This window comes from Narcine bancroftii, chromosome 5 (assembly GCF_036971445.1).
Source record: "Narcine bancroftii isolate sNarBan1 chromosome 5, sNarBan1.hap1, whole genome shotgun sequence".
NCBI lineage: Eukaryota > Metazoa > Chordata > Chondrichthyes > Torpediniformes > Narcinidae > Narcine > Narcine bancroftii.
In genome coordinates this window covers 176,846,394-176,870,433 of record NC_091473.1, presented here as the reverse complement: position 1 = coordinate 176,870,433, position 24,040 = coordinate 176,846,394, and the positions used below count along the sequence as shown (strand labels likewise).

General features: G+C 38.7%; 1 protein-coding gene across 1 annotated transcript in view; it reads left to right on the top strand.

Annotated features, from left to right (window-relative positions):
* slc6a1b (solute carrier family 6 member 1b) overlaps window positions 1-24,040 on the top strand; it is a 41,147-nt gene that overhangs the window by 4,288 nt on the left and 12,819 nt on the right. The window contains exons 6-12 of the mRNA XM_069942408.1: window positions 110-242; window positions 1,575-1,709; window positions 1,808-1,911; window positions 3,885-4,009; window positions 7,029-7,141; window positions 12,240-12,371; window positions 17,948-18,050. Coding sequence (XP_069798509.1) covers window positions 110-242; window positions 1,575-1,709; window positions 1,808-1,911; window positions 3,885-4,009; window positions 7,029-7,141; window positions 12,240-12,371; window positions 17,948-18,050 — 845 coding nt within the window. The remainder of the gene's footprint in view (window positions 1-109; window positions 243-1,574; window positions 1,710-1,807; window positions 1,912-3,884; window positions 4,010-7,028; window positions 7,142-12,239; window positions 12,372-17,947; window positions 18,051-24,040) is intronic.

The window sequence follows — 24,040 nt, the reverse complement described above, 5'->3', positions numbered from 1 at the left end:
TGTCTTAATCTCTCGCGAACGTTTGCCTTATTTTGTGAGCGGAACCCTTAACAAATATTCGATCGGGATTGACATGCATTTCTGATAAGAGGCCTGATTCGGTTCACAGGCGGAACATGCACCAGTTAACGGATGGATTGGATCAACCGGGACAGATCCGAGCGCCGCTTGCAATAACACTGGGTATCGCCTGGGTTCTTGTGTATTTCTGTATCTGGAAGGGTGTCAGCTGGACGGGGAAGGTAAAGTCATTACACATCGAATGAACACAATTCTCCCACAGTGGAATCGTGTGGCTATGTTCCCCCCCACCCCTTCCCTCCCTCCTGCCAGGACATAGAATGTTCCAATGCTAAATGTGCAACAGGGATGCACTTAAATCACAAATGGAGACCTCATCGGATCTGTATCCAGTCCCAGCGTTCTCCTGGAACATTTACTATTCCAAAAGACCACTCTCCTGCTCCAAATCGTCCCAGCACGAACCTCAACTCACCCTGTGGGCAAAGTACCCCCTTGCTGCAGCTGAGGACGGGTGTTCAACAGGCCATTCAATAGTTTAGCATTGGAAACCATCACCAGAAAGCTTAATATATGCAAGGGTGTGGGGTGTTATTTACTTCCATTCTCACCTTTCTCCCCCTCACACTGAGGCGGAACAGATCCTGCGGTAAAGAATAACGAAGCCAGTCTAATAAAGGTCAGCTGAGATACAATTAAAGTGGATATGCTCAGAAAACGTTACCTCATGGAAACAGTGCGAACAGACAATCACGTTTGGTGCATAAACTAAGCCGTCATAGTCCTGGAAAAGCAGCCATAATATCCATAAGACATAGGAGCAGATATAGGCTCTTCAGCCCATTGAGTTTACCCCACCATTTTATCATGAGCCTATCTATTTTCCCCACTCAGCCCCACAGTCTACTGGCTCCCCATAAACTTTGATGGCCTGGCTAATCATCAATTCTGCCTTAAATACATCCAATGACTTGGTTTCTACAACCACCCGTGGCAACAAATTTCACAGATTTACCACTCTCTGGCTAAAGAAATTCCTTCACCTCACTGTCCTTTCAATCCAAAAGTTGTGCACGAGACTCCCCCACCATGGGAAACAACTTTTTTTGCATTGACTCAACATTCATGCCTTTCAACATTCAAAATATTTCAATGAGATCCCCCCCTCATTCTCCTAAATTTCAATAAGTGCAGGACAAGAGCCGCCAATCATCCTTGTGAACCTCCTCTGAACTCTCTCTAGTGTCAACACATTCTTTCTAAAATGAGGAGCCCCAAAACTTCTCACAATTCTCACAATGCCTTGAAAAGTCTTAACTTCACATCTCTGCTGTTGCATTCTATTCCCCTAGAAATGAAGGCCAGCATTACATTTGCCTTCTTCACCATGGACTCAACCTGTCTTCAGGGCATCCTTCATGAGGTTGCCCAAGTCCTCTGGGAATTTTCAGCTTTATCCCATGGAGTTTGTACATTTATTTATTCTATCCTAGTGTATGAAGTTTGCTCAAGGCACCAGTCCAACATTTTAAATTATCCACCTCTTTTCACAGGTCGTTTACTTTTCAGCAATCTATCCCTACATCATGCTTCTTACCTTGTTCTTCCGTGGAGTGACACTGCCAGGTGCTCGCGAAGGAATCTTGTTCTATATCACTCCCGATTTCAGCCGCCTTTCAGATTCGGAGGTATGCCAATTGTACCATTTGGTGGTCTATAGTTGTGTGTGCTTGAAATTGCTTTCATTGCCACTGCTCGTGGGTAACCCTGACCATTTCTTCCTCAGGTATGGCTGGATGCCGCCACGCAGATCTTCTTCTCCTACGGGTTGGGTCTTGGTTCTCTTGTGGCACTTGGCAGCTACAACAAATTCCACAACAATGTTTACAGGTACCATTTGCCACATTCCATCTGTACTGGCAGCACCCTTCACTCCTAAACTGAATAGCAATAGGATAACCAGAACCATGCAGGACATGAGTCCAGTTGACTCATCATGCCTGTGTTTCTTCTTTATCCAACTGAAAAGAGAAAATGTTGGAAACACTCAACAAGACAGACAGCTTCTGTGGAGAGAGAGAAGTGAAGTTAATGTTTTGAAGTTAATGAATAAAGGTCTTTGACCTAAACGATTAACTCCGTTTATCTCTCTGCAGATGCTCTCTGACTTGCTGCATGTATTCCACATTTTCTATTTTAATTGAGACGTCCAACATCTCCAGTTTTCTTTAATGATTAATCCACACCCCGTTCTTTCCACATAACTTTGTTTTTACCAGCTGATAACATCAAATTTTTTTCAGATGGTTTGCTTCATGAGAAAACAATATGGATTATGATAGACAACTTCAAGGTGGACCCAAAGATAATTTATGGTTTGCTGTATCACGTAGGAAGTTGGAGAAACATTAAATTAACTTTTATTGAACTTAGCCTGTTTAATCGCATAATGATGCTGACACGTCGCATTAGTTCAACTGATCTAAACATGTTTTGCTGCTGATTTTCATTTGTACTCGGCATCTGATGCCTCTCATGTCAGTTTACAACAATTATCGGCCAGCATTGATGAATTCCAGTTGCCCTGATACTGTTCTCCCATGGTCTCAACGTCCCGGTGAAACCTTTCACCATGTTCTTCACTGACCGCACCAAGATCAGCAGGGAAGAAGTCCAAGTGCGAATGCAGGAAATGAATTTTCAGTGACATGCTGCATTTCATGGTTTTATAGGCTTGAAGAAGACTTAAAATATGACAGGTAATCACAAAAATAGGTTATATCTAAAAAATAGTAATTACTTGGAACATTTTAAGGTGATTTTCTTGGTCAATCAGCCTAAAATCCACAAAATACACTCAAATTTCTTCAGGAAGAAAATGTTTTGCTGTCAAGTGTAATTAAAGCAGTGTATTGTCGTGTATTAAGATAGCAACTTGTATTCTAAATTATCTTCAGTCTAGGAATTCGGCAATGATATTAAGGTTTAATGCTTATTCCAGGATTCGACATTCTTTGGTTGGGGATAATTGGGGGAAGGGGCTGTGGAAAGGGGAGTGGGGGGTGGGGAGGGACACTTATTACAACGCACTTTACATAAATGCCTTCTGAATTAATCATGCTCTGGGATATCTATAATTATAATTAATTAGGCATTGTCCACTTCCTTCAGTCCTGGCACTCAGGGTTTCAAATTAGATACTGTTTTATTCATTCAAACTGTACAAGAGGCAAAGAGATGAGCTCCTTTCATCCACAGGGGTGTATTTTCAAAATGAGAAAATATAACATTGTACAATTCAAACTTAAGAACAGAAGCTCCACTCTGTTATTTCACCAACAAACGTCGAGAAATATAATAGTAATTTCAAATTCGTGTCAGCTGTTTGGAGTCAGTATTCACTTCTGTACAGTCCCCTACTGGAAGCTTACAGTGCTTTGTTGCCCACCAAATTGCTCCGTTGAATTAATTGAGCCATTGGAAATTTAACATGTTAAGGATGAGATTTATCATCTTTAATGTTAAATTAAACAAGAAAACCAACTGTATCACACATCCATCTCTCTCCTCACTCTGGTCATCTTTCCATCTATGCATCTCTGAAATAAACTAGCATTTGGCAACATGTTACAGGAGGAACTGTCTGTAGGAGGCTGAACCGCCCTCCAATCCCCGAATACAATGCACCAGTTGTCAGGTGATAAACAACATCCAGCGACCCTGACTGAAAAAAGCTATCCTCCATAAAATGCACCATGCATCAGTAACTTGACTTCTCGAGCGTGAATCCAAATCTCACTCAGTGCCCAATAAGTGCGGACGCAATGGACAAGAGCAACCTTGTTTCTTTCTCCTTGTTTCAGAGACTCCATCATTGTTTGCTGCATAAATTCCACCACCAGTATGTTCGCTGGTTTTGTGATTTTCTCCATTGTCGGTTTCATGGCACACGTGACAAACAGGCCCATTGCCGATGTGGCGGCTTCAGGTACGTTAACACCCTATTTTCCATAGGCAGTAGTTAATTAAACACCCAACACCCACTTTTATTTTAGTGCAGGGAGATTTTCTTCACCCTGTTTCTGAATAATATTCACATCTCTTCCATTGCCAAGTCCTGTAATGGCACTTCAGAGAGAGAAAAAAATTGCAACTTTGCTAAAGTGCCGGAGAAAGGCAACAGGTCACACAGCATTCCATAGGAAGTAAAGGGTCACCAACTTTTCGGGCCTGGCCTCTTCATCAGTTAAAAGTACCTGGCTAAAAAGGTGGGAGGAGAGAGAAAAATATAATGTAACGTTTATGTTTTATTTGTCTTAAATTAGAAAAGAACAGGAAAACCATTTAAAAAAAATGCTGAGGAACTCAGAAGGTCACACAGAGTCCGTAGGAGGTAAAGATATATAACCCAGATTTCAGACCTGAGCCCATAGACGTTTCTTTTTATAACTCAGAATATTACTCTCAAAAGGATCTTTTCTCAAAGAACTACTCAAGAGGGATTGTCTGTAGGACAATGTCTGTCCTCGTGACATTGTGCCACAAGTAGGTGGAAGCAAATCTTTCTTGCACGTGCATACTCCGGCTCATGCTGAAAGGCATCTGCCCTGCGATGGAGACTGATTTACACTTGATTCATGGAGTGATTCTGCTACAAACCTAATCTGAATAGGTTAGAAGCCTGCACCCCAGAAAGTGGTCTCACCATCAACAGAAAAATGCCACTTTGGAATCTGACATCACTTACAGATTCAATAAGGAAGATGCTTGTAGTTGAATGGGGAACTAAAATCAAAATTCATCAAACCACCGTGAATAAAATTGTACAACTTGGATCTACAGCCTAGGAAAGTTTCAATTTCCTTATTTCTGCACCGTTTCTCATATCAAATAACTCCCGGTCAATCCATTGTTGGTCTAGAGAAGTGATCCTCTCCATTGTTAAACAAAAAGAAGAATGCGTGAAGGTTACTCTAACATCAGCAGGAAGAAGGGAAGCATTTCCTTGATGGCAAGATCAAACAAGTGTTGCACAAGGTAGATTGCACCTGGAATGTATTACAATGCAATGTGGGTGGAAGGGCCTGAAGGATTCAGGCTGCCATCCCAAGATTAAGTGATCTTTAAACCAAATTGACAGTCAGTGGATCAGATGTTGCAGTCAGTCGTGTCATTGACAATGCTCACTTTTGACCTCAATAAATCTATCTGCTGCTGAAGCTTTGATGGACACCTTGACGGATTTCCTCTTTCAAAGTATCAGATGCATAATTTATAGGGCACTGCTGCGTCCAGTGACAACAAAATAATACAAAAACAGAAATATCGTTCATTAAGTTTTTGAATGTTTGACAGAATAAAATAAATATTGGAACATACACAAGTTAGAGGGAGACATTTTTAAAAAATCCCTGTAATAATCATTCTGTGGGAATAACAATTTATATCTACAGTACATTTCCTTTCTGAAGCCAGAGAGCATGTTTGGCAGTGATTGTGGAGCAGTGAAAAACTTGTTTGCACCTTGTGAAGTTGTGATGTTTTCGATGTACACTTGCAGTGGAAACAGTTCATAAAAGGTTGACATGTTTAGCCATCCATTGCTTCTACATTTAAATGGTGCACTCTCACATATTCATAGCCCAGAACAGTGGTTTTCAAACTTTTTCTTTCCACTCACCTCCCACCTTAAGTCATCCCTGTGCCACAGGTGCTCTGTGATTAGTAAGGGATGACTTAAAGTGGGATGTGAGTGGGAAGAAAAAGGTTGAGAACCCTGACTCTAGATCCAATTTTTACTGAACTATTTTGCTTGAGAAAAATTGTCATTGACTCATTTCCTTGGGAGTTATGAAACCATGCACATAACAAGTCATTTAGGTACGATTAAAACAGTGGTTTTCCAACCTTTTTTTTCCACTCACATCCCACTTTAAGTCATCCCTTACTAATTACAGAGCATCTATGTCATAGGGAATACATAAATTGAGATGTGAGTGGAAAGAAAAAGGTTGAGAACCACCGGTCTAGAGGCTGGCTGGCACATTGAATTGACCATTTAATCATTGTTCCCATTATAAAATCAGCATAATTATTTCTGTTAATTAAAACCCGGCAAAGGGAGTGCATGACATGTGCATTTAATTCAGACACACGCAGAATCAATTTGCTATTTAGGAAAGAACAGGAACCGGTCCAATGGATTTTTGAGTGAGATGCAAAATTTAAACATTCTTTGAATCCTGCTGGCAACATTTTGCGATAAATTATATCGAACTTTCTGAACTCTATCAATGTTTTATTCTGAGAAGTGTTTATGTAGAAGGTCAGGAGTATGCAAAATGAAGTACATTTTAAATGCAAAGTACAATGCCAGTCACATACAAGAGCATTTGCCTACTCATCAGGAAGATGAAATAACACTTAAAATAAGCAAAAGTAAAAATGATTTATTTTCTCTTTCAAGGCACATTCTAGTCTCCTTTAAAAAATGGTGAAATATAAACTCCTGATTAAAAGGTCAGCTAGGGAAAGATCAATAAAACACATTGGTCTCCAGGGCCCTGACAAGAGAAGACAACAATCCAAAGATGGCCAATCTAAGACGCTCAGCTCTATTTGTAGTGAGCTTTGCTTCACTTTAATGAGTGACCCTGAACTGATCATAAGGAATAACCTTTTTATGTTCACTGCTTACACTGAAGGCAGATTTGAAAAATTTTTCATTAATTTGCCTATTAATGTTTGTTCTTAAACTTAAAAACAAATTCCATATTGGATCACAAGTTGTGGAGACCAGCCATTGAGTGTATTTAAGGCAGAGATGGATAGGTTCTTAATTAGACAGGAAACCAAAGGTTATGGGGAGAAGGCCGGGCAGTGGGGCTGAGTTGAGAAATGGATCAGCTCATGGTTAAATGGTGAGGCAAACTCGATGGGCTGAATAGCCTATTTCGGCTCTTATGATCTTATATGTGAACAAGACATACTGGTTTTCTTTTTCTCAGGACCTGGCCTGGCATTTTTGGCATACCCAGAGGCAGTGACACAGTTACCAATATCTCCATTATGGTCTATCCTATTTTTTTCCATGTTACTTATGCTGGGAATTGACAGCCAGGTAAGCTTAAGTTTCAGCATTGATGCTGAATGGTGTTTCATCTGGAAATTACAGTGGCTAATTTTAATTTGATTGAATCATCCTATTTTTATTTTTTGCTTAAAAGTATTTGATCACTATTTTAAGACAAAATCAAAGTAGCACCGTCAAGTATTTTTGAAAGTGGGTATGATTGGAATTATTCACATTTGTTACTGAAAAATTGATGCAAACTGTTTTAAATTTGTTTAGCATTGTTGAATGTTTTCAAAATTCAATCAAATGTTTTGAAAATACTACTGAAAGGAATTTTAAAATGTGGAATGCATGGAACATTTTGTATTACAACTTAACAAAGATGATATGTGCGTTGGTTACAACACAGAGAGGTTTAGCGAGACATCACAAGATCAAGGAGCAGAACCAGGCCACTAGGCCGATCGAGTCTGTTCCGTAACTCTACACTAAGCTGAACTATGCTCACACCTAGTTCCAATTTCCAGCCTTTTCCCCATATCCCTTGATACCCTGACTAATGAGATACTTATCCATTTCCTGTTTAAATACTCCCAGTGATCCGGCCTCCACTGCTTTGTGTAGCAGTGAGTTTCACAGATCCACGACCCTCTGACTGAAGAAGTTCTTCCTCCTCTCTGTTTTATATTGGATAACTTCTAATTTTAAGACTATGACCCCTTGCACAAGGGAAACATCCACATTCACTGTCAAAACCTTTCAATATTCGAAATGTCTCTATGAGATCCCCCTCACTCTCCTATACTCCAACGAATACAACTCAGGAACTGCCAAATGCTCCTTGTACGTTAGCCCTTGCATTCCAGGAATCATCCTAGTAAATCTCTGCACCCTTTCCAACAACATTACATCCTTTCTAAGATAGGGGGACCAAAACTGTACACAGCTCTCCAAATGGGGTCTCATCAGTGCCCCATAGAGCCTTATTAACACTTCTCTACTCTTATATACTATGCCTTCTTCACTACCAATCCCACCTGGGCATTAACTTTTAGATTACTCTGTACAAGGACATCTAGGTCTTTTTGCACCTCCGAAGATTGAATTTTCCCCCCATCCAAAGAGTTGTCTGCCTGTTTATTTCCACGGCCAAAATGTAGAACCAAACACTTCTCAACATTGTACTTCATCTGCCATATTTTTGCCCCATTTCCCAATCTGTCTATATCCCTCGGCAATTGTACAGTTTCTTCAACACTTCCTGCTCCGCCACCTATCTTAATGTCATACGTAAATTTGGCCACAAAACCATTCATTCCAAGTCGTTAATATAAATTGTTAACAACAATTGTAAACCCCTGCAGAACACCGCTTGTTACAGGCAGCCATCCTGAATGGGATCCATTAATTTCAGCCCTTTGTTTCTGTCTATCAGCCAATTTTCTATCCAGTCTAATAGAGTCCCTGAAATTCCATGGGCCCTCATCTTATTTAGCAGCCTATCATGTAGTGAAACAATAAAGTCTGCAGAGGCTGGGCTCTTGTTCAATACCCAAAGATGCTGGAGAAATCCTTTGGATGTAAAAGGTTATCCAATGTTTTGGGCCTGATCCCTTCATCGGGATTCCGAATATTTTACACTCTGTGGATGCTATCTGACCTACTGAGTTTCTCCAGACCTTTTGTGTGTTGCAACAGTGTGAAATGCTTACTGCCAGTTTTAATCTTGCACCACAAATCTGATAATGTACTAGCTGCAAAAACCTTTCAAGAAGGTCTTTACTGATAGAATGTAACAGACGCAGACATATTGTGTTTTAGTCATCTATCGGTATTGAACAGCATACTGTTGTTCAGGGTAATGCTGTTGAATAGCCCCTATATATTTGTGTTGTGTTAAAAGGTGTTTTCATTATCAGTCAATTTTAAAATTCATATTATTTAATTAACAATTTTAAAACATTGAACTACATTGAGCAGTACTAAAAAAAAATTGTATCAAATGTTAAACCTTACCTATATCAAAATGTACAATTCCAGTTAAAACACACCTAAAAGGACTAGCAATTTTCAAGAAATAATTTCTGTAGTTTAAAAAAATTCCCCACATTTCTGAGTAAAAAATCAATGATTTGTACTTCATGAGTGTATTTCAACGGTAGTGACCAGGTAAAACTAATTCTATTCTCAATTTAGGTTTCCACTGAGGTCTAACAGTCTAAATAAACATGTTCACTGTGCAGTTTGAGGAGTTTATTTGAGCTAATATTTGACATTATGTAATGTTATGGTAAGCATTTCATATTCAAAGCGACTGAGACAGGGAATCATAACTTCTTCCATTATTTAGTATTTGCCTTGAAAAGCAAAAGATAGTTTGAGCCACACTGCCCTGGGCAACTTTGATATCAGAATTTATTCTCATGAAATTCATTGCTTTTCAGGAACATCACAGTAAAAATATTTACTTAAACCACATTTCAAAATAAATTAAATAGTGCAAGAGAAAGAAAGAGACAAAACAAGGCAGTGTCTGTGGATCAATGGTCATTCAGATATTTGATGGCAGCAGGAAGAATATGACCTTGTGCCACTGAGTGTTCATCTTCAGCTTCCTGTACCTTTTCCCCGATGGTAGCAGAGTGAAGAGGGCATGGCCTGGGTGGTGGTGGTGGTGGTGGGGGGGGGGTCCTTGAGGATAGAGGCTGCTTTCTTAAGTCACCACCTCTTGTAGATGGAGTGAAGCTTGGTGCCCGTGATGTTGCAGGCCGCGTTAACAACTCCCTGGAATTTTTTCCTATCTTGAGCAAGTTGCTCAAGATGCAACTAGTTGGAATGCTCTCTACGGCACATCAGTAGAGGTTTTCAAGAGTCTTTGGTTACATTCTTCTTTCTTTGGCTTGGCTTCGCGGACGAAGATTTATGGAGGGGGTAAATGTCCACGTCAACTGCAGGCTCGTTTGTGGCTGACAAGTCCGATGCGGGACAGGCAGACACGGTTGCAGGGGAAAATTGGTTGGTTGGTGTTGGGTGTTGGGTTTTTCCTCCTTTATCTTTTGTCAGTGAGGTGGGCTCTGCGGTCTTCTTCAAAGGAGGTTGCTGCCCGCCGAACTGTGAGGTGCCAAGATGCACGGTTTGAGGCGAAATCAGCCCACTGGCGGTGGTCAATGTGGCAGGCACCAAGAGATTTCTTTAGGCAGTCCTTGTACCTCTTCTTTGGTGCCCCTCTGTCACGGTGGCCAGTGGAGAGCTCGCCATATAACACGATCTTGGGAAGGCGATGGTCCTCCATTCTGGAGACGTGACCCACCCAGCGCAGCTGGATCTTCAGCAGCGTGGACTCGATGCTGTCGGCCTCTGCCATCTCGAGTACTTCGATGTTAGGGATGAAGGCGCTCCAATGAATGTTGAGGATGGAGCGGAGACAACGCTGGTGGAAGCGTTCTAGGAGCTGTAGGTGATGCCGGTAGAGGACCCATGATTCGGAGCCGAACAGGAGTGTGGGTATGACAATGGCTCTGTACACGCTTATCTTTGTGATGTTTTTCAGTTGGTTGTTTTTCCAGACTCTTTTGTGTAGTCTTCCAAAGGCACTATTTGCCTTGGCGAGTCTGTTGTCTATCTCGTTGTCGATCCTTGCATCCAATGAAATGGTGCAGCCGAGATAGGTAAACTGGTTGACCGTTTTGAGTTTTGTGTGCCCGATGGAGATGTGGGGGGGCTGGTAGTCATAGTGGGGAGCTGGCTGATGGAGGACCTCAGTCTTCTTCAGGCTGACTTCCAGGCCAAACATTTTGGCAGTTTCCGCAAAACAGGACGTCAAGCGCTGGAGAGCTGGCTCTGAATGGGCAACTAAAGCGGCATCGTCTGCAAAGATACTACAAAGATATAAAGACAATTACAGAATATATTTCCCACCAGACTCCAACCAAAATAAAAACAAATAGAAGTTAGATTTTAGGGTGCAGAACCTACTATTTCCACATATTGCTGGACCTATTGAATCTAATTCTTTGTATTCAATGGTAGGTTTCCCTGCCACAGTCCACACGCTTAATGTGTAATGGATGAGTGAGATGCAACTTTGCACTTGCCACTACTTATGCGCACTCACTTGATTATGTTTACAAGACAAGGAGATTAGTGTAGACTAGATAACATTCTGCCACCATAAAGAACTAATTATCTCGAGGTTTCTTTGAAAATCTCCCTATATGAAGTACCAGAGAATGGAATTTCCCAAAGTTGTGAAGCCCATGGGGTAGATCAATGCAGGCATCAGTTGAATTAGATATATTAAGGTGAACATTTTTTTAAAAATCAAAAAATTTGATTTGTTCAATTTGAAATTCTACATTCATTTGCTGGAGCTTGTTTTAAGGCAAACATACCAGTTTGTGAGATTGATTGAAAAGACGAAGAGCTGAGAAAATACAATTGGAGTTGAATAAAATTAAAATTGTAAATTGATCCAGTCAATGGGAGAAGACACAGAAAAGAAACCTGAAGCTGAAATTAGAGGAGGCTGAAACCCAAAGAGAAAAGAAGCATGAGGGAAAGAACCGATTTAGTATTTGTTTTTTTTAAAATCCAGTATCTCCTTCAATTTCTGGCTAACTTCCAAATACAGTGCAATGCATAAAAGTGCTGGAGAAACTCAGCAGGTCACGCAGTATCGATAGGAAGCAATACATACAACCAACGTTATGGACCTGTGCCCTTCATGAAGGTTCAGGTCCAAAATGTTGGTTAGCCTTTAACTTTTGATAGGTGCTGAATGACCTTCTGAGTTTCTCCAATCACTGTGTCTACAGTCTTTCCTGTTTAATTCTATATACAGTGTTTCTCATTACTTGCTTGGTAATAGAGAACAGCTGCATTTGTCGATTTTTCAAATCAAGCTTTCTGTAAACAGACAGGAAGTGTAAATAATCTAATGGCATGCAATCAGGTGTAAATGCTGGAAATTTGATATACAAACAAGGAATGCTGGAAATAACCAACAGGTGAGGAATTTGTGGTGTGATGTTGATGACTTTCTATCAGAACACCACCAAGCTAAATTAGTTTTGATTTTTGCAAGAAATGGTTCTCAAAAATAGAGGGAAATAAATATTTATGCAAAATATTTCTTCATTTTCAGTTTTGTACCTTGGAAGGTTTCATAACTGCCCTGGTGGATGAATTTCCCAAACTGTTACGAGGAAGAAGAGAAATCTTTATTGCTGTTGTTTGCATTGTTTCTTACTTGATAGGACTATCTAACATAACCCAGGTAAATGACATGATCAATGTCCATGAATCTATATGAAAGCTTTCGATGCAAGTTGACTTCAATTTGAAAAAGTGATAGATTCATTGCCTTAGTAATATGAAACAATTTGTGCTTGTTCAACTCTAATTCCACCAGAACTGAAAGTGGAAAGTCTAGGATATCTGTAAACAAAAGAGTTATAACTGTACTTTTGATATCATTTCGGACTAACGTTACGTATACCAGTCCAGTGTTTGTAAAACAGAGGGCACCTAAAATGTCATCAGTCTGCTTCCTATCCACTTTAAGGTCCTTGCAAGGAATTTCGTAGGAGCCATAAAATATGCAAAATAAGATTTCATGGCAATGTCCACATTTATAATGTTCATTACTGCCAAAGAAGTGCTGTTAGTCTAATTTTATTTTTTTAGTGTTATGACACGGAAAATCCAGATACATTTTAATGTAACTGGGGTTATCTATTTTCACCTCTCTTTCAAGTGGCGAGTTCCAGGGTTTGAAATTTCCATGGGTGAAAACACATTTTCTCCATCCTATCCAATTACCTTAATCAATGCCCTTCTAGATATTGTCAAATTTAGTAAGGGAAATGGACAAAATAAGTGAAACCCAAAAAAGGGCTCAGGCCAGTCACATCAGTTATAAACCTTTCCCTCCTATTAAAGCTGTGAGACCTGCTGAGTTCCTCCAGCATTTCTGTGTTTTTAAATAAATTAGGCAGCTGGTCTAAGACTTCGGTTGCAGTTTTTTTTCAGGTTAGACTTAATGTGCACCATACATGACTGTCCAATTATCATTTCATACCATTCGCACCATCCAGCCAACTTGCACCAACTCAGACCCTGTTACCTTAACTTCCTTCCATCCTTTAAGACCTGATTTGATTTATGCTAGACTGGTGCAATGGGTGGCATGGCTAGGGTGGGGGCTAGCACAACACTACAGTGCCAGTGACCCGGGTTAGAATCAGGTGTATATTCTCCACCTGGCTTGCGTGGGCTTTCCCTTTCCTCCCACACTTCAAACCCTACGGATTTGGGAGGTTAATTGGGAGGCATGAGTTTCATGTATTGTTAAAATCATATTCAAAAATCATTATCAAAATGGAGTTCATGGCTCAAGAGAGAAAAAAAAAATCAAAATTGTGTTTCTTTACACTCTTAAAAGCAATGAATAGCTGATCAATTAATGGGCACATTTTGCCAACGTCCTTCTCTTTCAATACATCAGGAAAGTTTTGGGAAAAAAAAATCAAGGGTCTTTTGCTCACAACGTTTATGGTGAGAATTCACTGACCATTCTGTCTAAGATGAAGTGAACGGCTGCGACCACAGCTTATAATTGTTAATATAAACTGAACATGCTACAAAAGAGTTGTTTCAATAATTTTAAATATTGTCACAGTAGTAAATCAGTATCTGCGAATTTACTGCATTCCAAGCAATGCTCCCCTTTAGTTATGGTGGGAACACAAAAAAAAAACAATCTTTATAAATGGCAAATTCAACTTACTTGGAAGCAATTTGCTTCCTCCGAAGAAATTTACCGAGTCACTTTGCACCACTTTTTTTTGTTGTGGGATTTTAATGTCATTGATCTTCAATGTCTGATTTTTCCTCTCTTGTCCTCCCAGTATCCTCCACCACCTAAACACAAGCCAACCGAAGTCATCCCTGATATTTATCTTAACTCAGTCTTTAAGTTTGCATTACAGACAATGTTAATTTTTTTTCCTTTTCTGAAAACAAACTATGCACACTTTTAAAGCTTGCCCAAGGGAAAATGATGAGGAGGAATAATCCTGGCAGATTGTTATCGCCACATTCCAAAACATTAAAGTCAGTTCTTGTATTGTACGAGCAACCAAGATGAGCTAAACTAACTGAAGAGAGCAGGTCTAATGGCATTTTAGATGCCAATATTTTTTTGTTTGTTTTATGGATTAAAACAATCACAGGAACCTTTCTTATTTTTCCAAACACTTTTTCACTCTAGTTTTCTTTGCTGTGGGCAAATAATATTTTTTTTTAATTTTTAAGTAAAAAAAAGTCAAACCCACAGCAATCAAGATTAAAATTCATATTGTATGTAAAGTTAAATCTGAGCAAGAGGCCTCAGGGGATCCAAACAAGCACGCCCAGTGACATTAATCATCGCACCCAGTTAGTCAAATTATGGACGTGAGTTATAAATGGGCCCCAAGTCTTATCAAAAAAAATCTTGATTTTTGTGACTTGTGTCTAATTTTCTCCAGATTGAAAAAGAACATAATATCTAATAGCCATTGATTATGTGTAGGTGGGAAATTATATTATAATCTTAACTGGTGTTTCAGCAACAAAATACTGTATAACAAAAAATAATCTGCAGCTGTAATTTAGTTTTAGCAGGTGGAGTTTGTGTTTTGTAGAAAAATGGCTGAGTACAAGTAAGAAAAACCCGATTTTCTTTTTTTTACCCCCGGAACTTGTAAATATTTTCCTTTAGGCACATTTTTGATAGATTTCACAGTATTTGCAATGATGGCTTTAAGCCACACTTAACCAAGTGATTTTTAAAGCTGATGAGTATCAAGATGAGTGTCATAGTTTGTTGAATAAATCTACCAGTCCAGATAGTAGAAGTTGAAGCAGGACATTTCACGCTATAAGCTTTCCTTGATGTCCTTCTCCACGAGGCATTTTATCCTTTATCTCTCCCTCCTTTTTATGATTTCCTTCATTTAGCAATTGTCTGATACCTGTTTCAAACAAGATATTGATTTGATTTACTTCAGCAATTACTTTTGATACTGACAGTCTTTCAATTCAGTTTCTAACTAGATTAACTTAATTCTGTGTTGGCACCACTTGCCCATCAATAGGAACAATTATTGCATTGTTCTCCAGAAATGTAATTATGATCAGGTCACATTTCAATGTTCTCAGTAACATTGAATACAAAACTTAAATTCTTATTTATCTTTATAATCACTGTAGTCTCACCAATTAATAATATTTTCAGTTTTTCTGCTATTTCTATACCTTCCCTAAATCTAAACGTTCAAAACTCTATTTCGAACTGTTACCCAAGATCTGTGCATCTTAACATTGCTTCCTCATTTTGTACTCCAATCCTCTTTTGTTCTTTCCTGACTTTATTCCTTTACGGCACGCTGTCAAAGAGTTGCTTTGGCCTACCAAGATCCGCAAAAAAATTGTTAAAATCTGAACATTCTGGGTCTTCTCCATTTATTAATTCCATGTCAAAAGAATCAAATTGTATTTGTCAACTTAATCCATTGACTGCTATTTTTGGAATTCTAGTTCCAGAGGTGGGTCGAGTTCCCACTTCTGCACATCAGGTTTTACTACACGGTTGGGCAGAAGAGCTTCCAGCTAATCTCCATACCACTTCCCACAAGTAAATGCTATCAGGATTGTTTTATATTGTCCACTCAGGTCTTAGGATAATTTCTAGTTGCCTTTGACTTCAAAAATTGCTTTCTATATTCATCCAGGGATGTAGATGTTTGATGTCATCTTACCATGAAGTTTAGAACAATCTTGTCCCATCATTCCTGGAAGCATTGCACTTTGTAGACTCTGGGACCTATTTTGAATATCAAAACAATGTTTAACCACAACTAGTATTAGGTGTTTATTTGTATCAGAGCCTGGTATTAAAATTAAGACTTTTTTTCCCCAAACTTTGTGATAGTAGTTACATGTAGAAAATTAGTCCTAACTTGATTGGTTCATTATTATTCTTTCTTCTTCATTCCTTTTACTAAACATATTATAGTGAACAGTACATGAGGAGAATAGAATACAGAAGTGAATAGTTAAAAACAGACATCAATATTTTGCAATACATAATACCAACGTGTAACATTAGAACATATTGAACAATATTGTCCCTTTCTCCTCAATTTGGAAGATTCAAAAAAGAAAAAAAATTGTGATTAAAACCCCATCTAACCTATCAAAATAACCCAAATAACAGCAACAAGAAGCAAGGCTGGACTAGCCTAAACTGAGAGGTCAATACAACCTATTTATCTGGCCCTTGCCAATATAAAAAAAAAACCCACAGAAATCCAGAACAGTCTGGAAGGTAAAGACAAAATACAAATGAACTCGTACAAAAATAATTTGTAAAAGGACATCAGAGGAATCAAAAGTGCAGCTTCTAATTTTTTCTAAACTTAAACATGACAGAACTTGAAAGAGCCATTGCATCAAAGTAAGTGAATTAGGATCTTTCAATTTAAATAAAATGGCTCTTCTGCCCAACCGTGCAGTAAAGGCTGCAACCTGACGTGCTGAAGTGGGAACTCGACCCACCTCTGGAACTAGAATTCCAAAAATAGCAGTCAATGGATTAAGTTGCAATCTCATACCCAGTATGATTGACAGAGTCTTGAAAATATCTGTCCAATACTTTTCCAAAACAGAGCAAGACCAAAACATATGTGCTAGTGTGGCCATTTGTGATTTACATCGATCACACAGAGGACTAATATTAGGAAATATACGGGCCAATTTATCTTTTGTCATATAAACCCAAGAAACTGAATCAATGCATGTTGGGCACATAATAAAGAGGTATTAACCGTTCAAAAATCTTTTCCCAAAGTTCCTCTGGGAGAAGTGAGTGAAGTTCCAATTCCCAAGATCCTCTAATTTTATCATTAAAGATCGATTGCAATTTTAATAAATATTGTAAATATTACCTATTAAACCCTAAAAGAAAAAGAGTATCAACCTAATCAGGTTGATTGGATATAGGAAAGTTTGGTAATACCTTATTCAAAAAACTCCTAACTTGGAAACATCTAAAAAAAATGTGACTTAGGTATATTATATTTATTAGATATTATATCAAAAAGATATTAAACATCCTTCTACAAACAGATCCAAAAAAGAGAAAATTTCTTTGCTGTTTGAATAAAAAGGTTTGATCCATTATAGACAATGAGAAAAAATAGTTGAGATGATTAGTACAAGATAAACTAAATTTTTTTAAATCAAAAAACATTTGTGAAAATGAACCCAAATCTGTAATGTATTTGTAAGTATTGGGTTAAAGGTATGACTACTAATCTTAGAAATTGTAAGATTCAGTATTATCCTTTTACAGAGCTCATGATAGAGATGGTGCACGTACTTGAACTAAATGCTTAACGTTTTGGAAATTGGGACAGTTGATAGCATGCTTCTGTTGAATTCTTCCCACTGAATTCCAATGGGAATTATTAATCTGTGTTCTGGTGATTATTTCCCATTGTCAGTCACAATCTGTAAGGCATAAATGATGAGATACCTGTACAAATACACTGAGGTTCCAAGGATGGATATATTATTTAAAGCACAGCTTATTTAACTATCAGAGAATTGGGCGGGAATAGTAATTTCAGTTTTGTGATGTGGAAGTTATGTTAAACTCATTGAGAATACCAGCTGTAAGACTCTTTAACCTGTTAATAATATTTGGAGTAATTATAGATTGAGCATGTCTGCAACAATTAAAAACAGATATTGCAGAATTATGTCCTAAAACTCCCTAGTGATGTTTTTTTTTCCCTCTCTCTCTAGGGTGGTCTGTATGTCTTTAAGCTTTTCGATTACTATTCTGCTAGTGGAATGTCCTTGCTCTTTCTTGTTTTCTTTGAGACCGTTTCAATATCTTGGTGCTATGGTAAGAATTAGAAGCCAACTCTTTGCTATCTTTATACCATGAAACTTCAAATGCTAAAAGTATTTTGAACCTACATGAATGGGACTAATGTCATTTCCTTTGAATGTAACCATTACAAAGCCATAATAATTTACCTTGCTGAACAGCTCAACTCCATAGCTGGGAGGGGGGGGGGGGAAATATTCATTTTACCCAGTAGCTGGATGTAGAGGGTCGTCGAAAGAACCAAAGACTCGTTGATCCAAACCAAGGCTTTTATTAGCAAAAGACAGGAGCTCTTCACAGTCCGGAATGATCCGACCTGGCTAGGGACACAACCCTTTAAGGCCCAGACAGTAGGCGTGGCTAAGCTCTCAGCCAATCGCTGTAAGCACAGTCTAGATACTGTAACTATATACATTGGTGATAGGTCTGTACTATTACACTGGATATCAAGTCATTTCACTGACGGCTTTGCTCGCATACAAGAGTGATTGCAATCTTTTGAGCAGCTAGATTTGCCCATCAGAATCAGAAATCAATTACAGACCAGATTCAAGTTGTAAAATTGCACGTCTTCTCATCAGGGTAGCAAAGTACCAACCTAATTACACTTAGCAAATAGTGTATAAATTTCTGTACAAATTTTCTGAATTCCATTACGACTGTGTGACTGTGTTGAACCTGTGTTCTGATGAAATTATTATTGCTTGCATTTACCAGATCCATTGGATGTGTAATACTCTATATTCACACCTTGGACAGTCAAGTTCCATATTTACACACACCTCTTATGTTGAAATGAAAATAATAATGAATTTCTTATGTCTGCACATGAGGGGTTTTTAGGTTCAAAACGCACGTTATCACCTGCTTAAGTTTTTTTAAAAAGACAAATTTACCTTTTATGCAGAGGACGGAAAAGACCGATCTTGCAGTCCTTTTATGTAGCCAAGAGTAGCACACTGGCTTCTCAGGGCTAAAGGCGGCAGGATGTATAGCACAACAGAGGCCCCCCCAACCCCCGCCCCACTGCCTGACAGCCCCATCAGGAGTGGGCGACGTGAGAGTGCAGGGTGAGGGAGCGGATTGACGGAGCGGGGCAGTGTGAGGGAGCGGATTGATGGAGAGGGAGCGGGGCAGGGTAGCAGCTTGAGGGAGCAGGGCGGCGCGAGAGAGTGCAGCCTGACAGCTCCACCGGCCACTCTGTGACAGCGCAGTGGGCTGCCGGGGCTGTCAGCGCAACGTCAATCATCTTACCTTCCTGTTTGGAGCCTCTTTCAGTGGAAATCCTTTCACGCAGGAGGTGGAGCGACTTCGTTCCACCTCTGACACTACCACCCTCGGCGGAGGGAACGTGGAGCTAGTTGAACCAGCCGATCCACCTTTTATGCAGCTAAGTGGAGCGTGTTAAAGGCAGAGGAACTCTTCTTTACAGACTGCTAATTTTCACTATAAAAGTGCCTCAAGTTTCTGATTGGAAAGTGCTCATTGTGCTGGTTGACTGATAATGGATATACTTCCATCTTCAGGCAAACAAGAGCAAAAACTGCAGGCTGTGTTACACTTGGCTCTTGTGACCATTGTGTTGATCTACTCCCTTTGGGGACATTTCTTACCTGCCTGCTCGCTAATAAAAAGATCAGAAAAAGCAATAATGAACATAAAACAAATGGCTTTGGCAAAGCCAAGCAAATGAACTTGTTTGATCACAATACCAGCGCAGATTAGGTCAAGGCGATTCACTACTTATGACTACAGCAGCAACTGATTAGCATAAATAGGAGGATTTAAAGCAAACAATGATTAAACATTGGTTTATTCTTGGAGGTGTCATACACAGTCAATTTGAAGACTTGGTCTATGTCCTTTATTCTGAGCTAATGTCTTCATCAACCCCCAGTCAGTCATCGCACTACTGTTTCTGGAATAGGCTGAGCCCCTCCTCTGAGGAAGGCCTTGATCATCTCATATGATCAGAACATTGTGTACTCGGTTCAGCCAGGTACTGCCTGTATTCCAATCTGTTAGGTTTCATTAACAAAGCAACAGTTAAGCATTTAATTCACAATTAGTACACGACATACATTGTGACAATAAACAACAAACTCTGCTTAACACAAATGGAATGCAACATTTGATGAAACTACTTGTCAGCTTTTGTTCATAGTATCACAACGTTAATCATTCAAGTGTGGACTGCCTTGGTGTGGAATTCCCTGAATAGATCACATGATCCTTCCCACGTATTGACAATATCCAGTGAGCATTCCCCAAAAGATGGGAAATGATTCATTGAATATATATCTGAATAATACTTAGAAATGAAAAAAATGTATCGGTATCAGATTCAAAATGATCATAATGATGTTAAATTCAATATGTACGAAAACAAAGCAACTGAACATCAGAATCGCTCCATGAATATCTGTAGTTCAAATGATGGATTAGACTAACCATTTTCTTCCAGTTCATCTGCTGATTTCCCATGCTCCTGAGCGTGTTTCCTTAAAGAGGAAGTTTAAAGCAAAGAAAAACTGAAATATATCTGTGAATTTTCCTTGCCACCTTCCAATATCAGTCAACAAACACAAACTCTGTGATATCCATTCTCCATGCTTGTACAATTTATTTGGCCTCTAGAGGTAGAATTTTCAAATTGCCATTGCCAAAAAAAAAATTGCTATCTGAATTCTAATTTAAAGGGGAAGAAGAATGGAAGAGAGGAGGAGAGAGAAAAAGAGAGAACAAGAGATTATACCCTCTGGAGTTCACAATTTTGTCTTACAACTCTCTATTGTTGAAGCAAACAAATAATTGAAGTTGGGCTACACCATTGCCTGACTTTATTTATTGATTTCAACAACCCAACTTAGGCTGTGTACATCACAAAATGGGACAACCTGTTGGAAAGAAAGGAAGTCAAAAAGAACCATTCCGTGCAACAAAGGGGAAGGCCGAGTGAGTGAGTTAAAAGCAGGCAGGAAGTCTCTTGCAAAATAAAGAAAAAGGTGGAAACGTAGACCATGTTCCCGACTGATAGAGTTGACTCTTCAAATCAGTTGAGATCAGAAGCTTAGAGGTTGTGATCAAGTTATTACATGGCCTAGCCCCCTCCTCACTATGCTTAAAATCACAGGTCTGGAAAAGATGGGAGCTGCAAAAGTTCAGAACAAATATTTTTGAATGGTATTTCATAGCCATAAGGCTTTGAAAGTTAAAAAAAAATTCTTCCCCATAAAAGTTTAGCCCTGCAATTCCAATCCAAAGTTACATTAAGTAATATTGTCAGAAATAATTTGACTGTATGATCATGTAAATGACTGCAGGTTCCGCAAAGAAAATGCTATTGAACATGAGGTAGTATTTCTAAAAGGCAGCTGGATGTCTAAAAAAAGATAAACACCTGGCAATTGTGTCATTTTGGCTTTGATGGAATAGGCATGCCCTCCAAACGTTTTGGCGAATCTGTTTTATTTCTTGCCTTCCAAATATGTCGGGAGATAAAACAATAAAACAATTATTTGATCCAATTAAAACCTCATCTCCAAATAACCCTCAGTACTATAGAGAAATCCATATTTAAGTATTTCAGAAGCATTGCTGTGGAAGATATATGTAGTGGAATTAACGATGCATTCAAAAACGGCAATGTACAAAATTGGAAGCATTCTTTAAATTTTGATAATTCTTGGTTTCACAGTGGCAGACAGTACAAATATACAACAAGCTATACCACATATTAACAGGATTTGCTCTTAAGATGTGCCAAGGGATTTAATTAAGAGAAATTAAGGACTTCGATAAGATGCAAATCTAAATTAAATGAGTGACTAATGTTACGCAATGGAAACTGTATCAGAAAAGGAACAGACCTTGTAACTGGTGGGTGCAGGAGAAATGTGGAAGAAAGCAGAGATAAAATAAACGTAATTGTTAGCAGTATCTAAACAAAAATCAAAGTGACATGATCGCAATAATATCATGCCAGTGGACATCAAAAACTTGATAATAGTTAAGAGAAATCAGATCTCATTTTATGATTATATTAAGAAGACTAGCAAGAGAAAGGTTTAAAATGTGATAGTCCTACGTCAGGATGCATTATCCAATGCTCACTATGATGTGCACTTTGGACCCAATGTGGCATAGAAGGCAGGGCAGATCTTGGGATTGTGTAAAACCCCTGGTAATTGGACCCATGGGGGATTGGTGGATGCTGGGTAAGTGATTTTTCCGGTTGCTTGAGATTAGGTGTTGTGTGATTGGTGAACTAACGGCGAGGAGCACCACTTTTAAACCTGTATTTTTTACCTATTTATTTTGCGCAATTTTTTTTTTTGCTGGTTGCTTGAGTCTGTTGGTTGCTTGACTTCCAGATAATAAAGGGTTTAAACTGCACGACATTTAATGCTGGTCCAAAAAAATGATAACTTTTTTTTAAAAAAAGAACACTTTTGACAGCAAATGGGAAAAATGTGATCTGTTTATATATCAGTTCAACAATTTCAATAATCAACCTAAAATTGTTACTCTTCAAATCTCATGGTGGAATAAATTAATTTTCACCTAATCCATTTCAATTTATCCATCAACTGAAACATCTAGAAGAAAAATAACAACCTATATGCAGCTAAAGGACATTAACTCCATGGGGTCTTACACACGTGACAGACTTTGATTACTATTTAACTTCTAAAACTTCTAATACTATATACAAATTTATTGCAAATTCTGTGATCTTGATTTCACTGAAGGAATTTTTTTCCCCCAAATCTCCCAATATCTGGTTGTAAAGATCTTTTGATGAAAAAATGGTCAGACAAAGGTTAGAATTTAAGATTCTAATCTCAGATCAAGACTCCTCTGTGTAATCTCACAGATGATTGGTAATTTCCAAAGAAGAAAATCTACTTCAAAATGTGAATAATTTTGATTGGCTGAGCAAATGGCAATGCATCTGCTATGATACTAAGGTGATTTAGTTACATTTATGGGAAACCAATAAGTGAATGTACTGTCACACAAATGTAAAGGCATCCAAGGAGAATTCACAAGCAGAGCGTCTCAACATCTCAAAATGAATGATATTTTTCCTCTTTGCGAATGCCATCAGTGAAGCAGAATTCAGCAAATCCTTCTCTGCCTCATAGATTTCTATGCAAGCTGTAATGCAAGGCAACGTGCTGGCTAAAAAATTATCTACACCCTTGAATCCAAGCTTCAGAATCCAATCTCAGAAATAATTGAACCAGGCTCTCATTTTTAAACTAAAGCTTATAGGTAGATGATTGTTGATTGGCAAACAATTTCGATTTGAACTATTTTTGCGTCAAGGCAATGGGCACAATTTTCTTTCCAAAACAAATCTGGGCAGACCTACAATTAAATAAATTTTCTGCGAAGGTAATCATTTAAATTCTGTGTCTGGAACCTTGAAACTTTATTTAAATTTCTGCTTTGAACATGTTCTGGATGCAGCATTGCTGTCATTGGTACAGAATAATTCTTAGCTATGCATATGGAACAATCCAGGAGTCAGATTGCTATCTCACACTTGACTGCGGGCAAGGAATTTCAGTGAAATCTCTATCAAAAACATCTCGGAGCATTTTATTACTTGTCTGAGCTGCTTTATAAATGTCATAAATGCAGCTTTTAGTGAATTTGGAGTGAGGGCCAGACTTTCTGGGTTCAGTGTGGAATTCTTCTGTATCATAAACCTGAAGCAAAACCTCTTCTTATTGACTCTTTTATAATGTCAGAATAATCTCACATTAAATTTCTTTTGCCCTGCATATCAGTTTAATGTGAAGCCACCTATTATGTATTCATCAACTTTTATGGCGACTTTATAGCCCTGAAGCCCTTTCTCACGACACAGAGAAGTTCAATGTGCAGTAAATTGTGGGAATGGGGCCAGAGAATTAGATAGGGATGGAGACAGAGTAAGTGAGTCGGCAAAGCATGGTGGGCAAAGCTAATGTAAAGTCATGCCATTTGGATGCAAG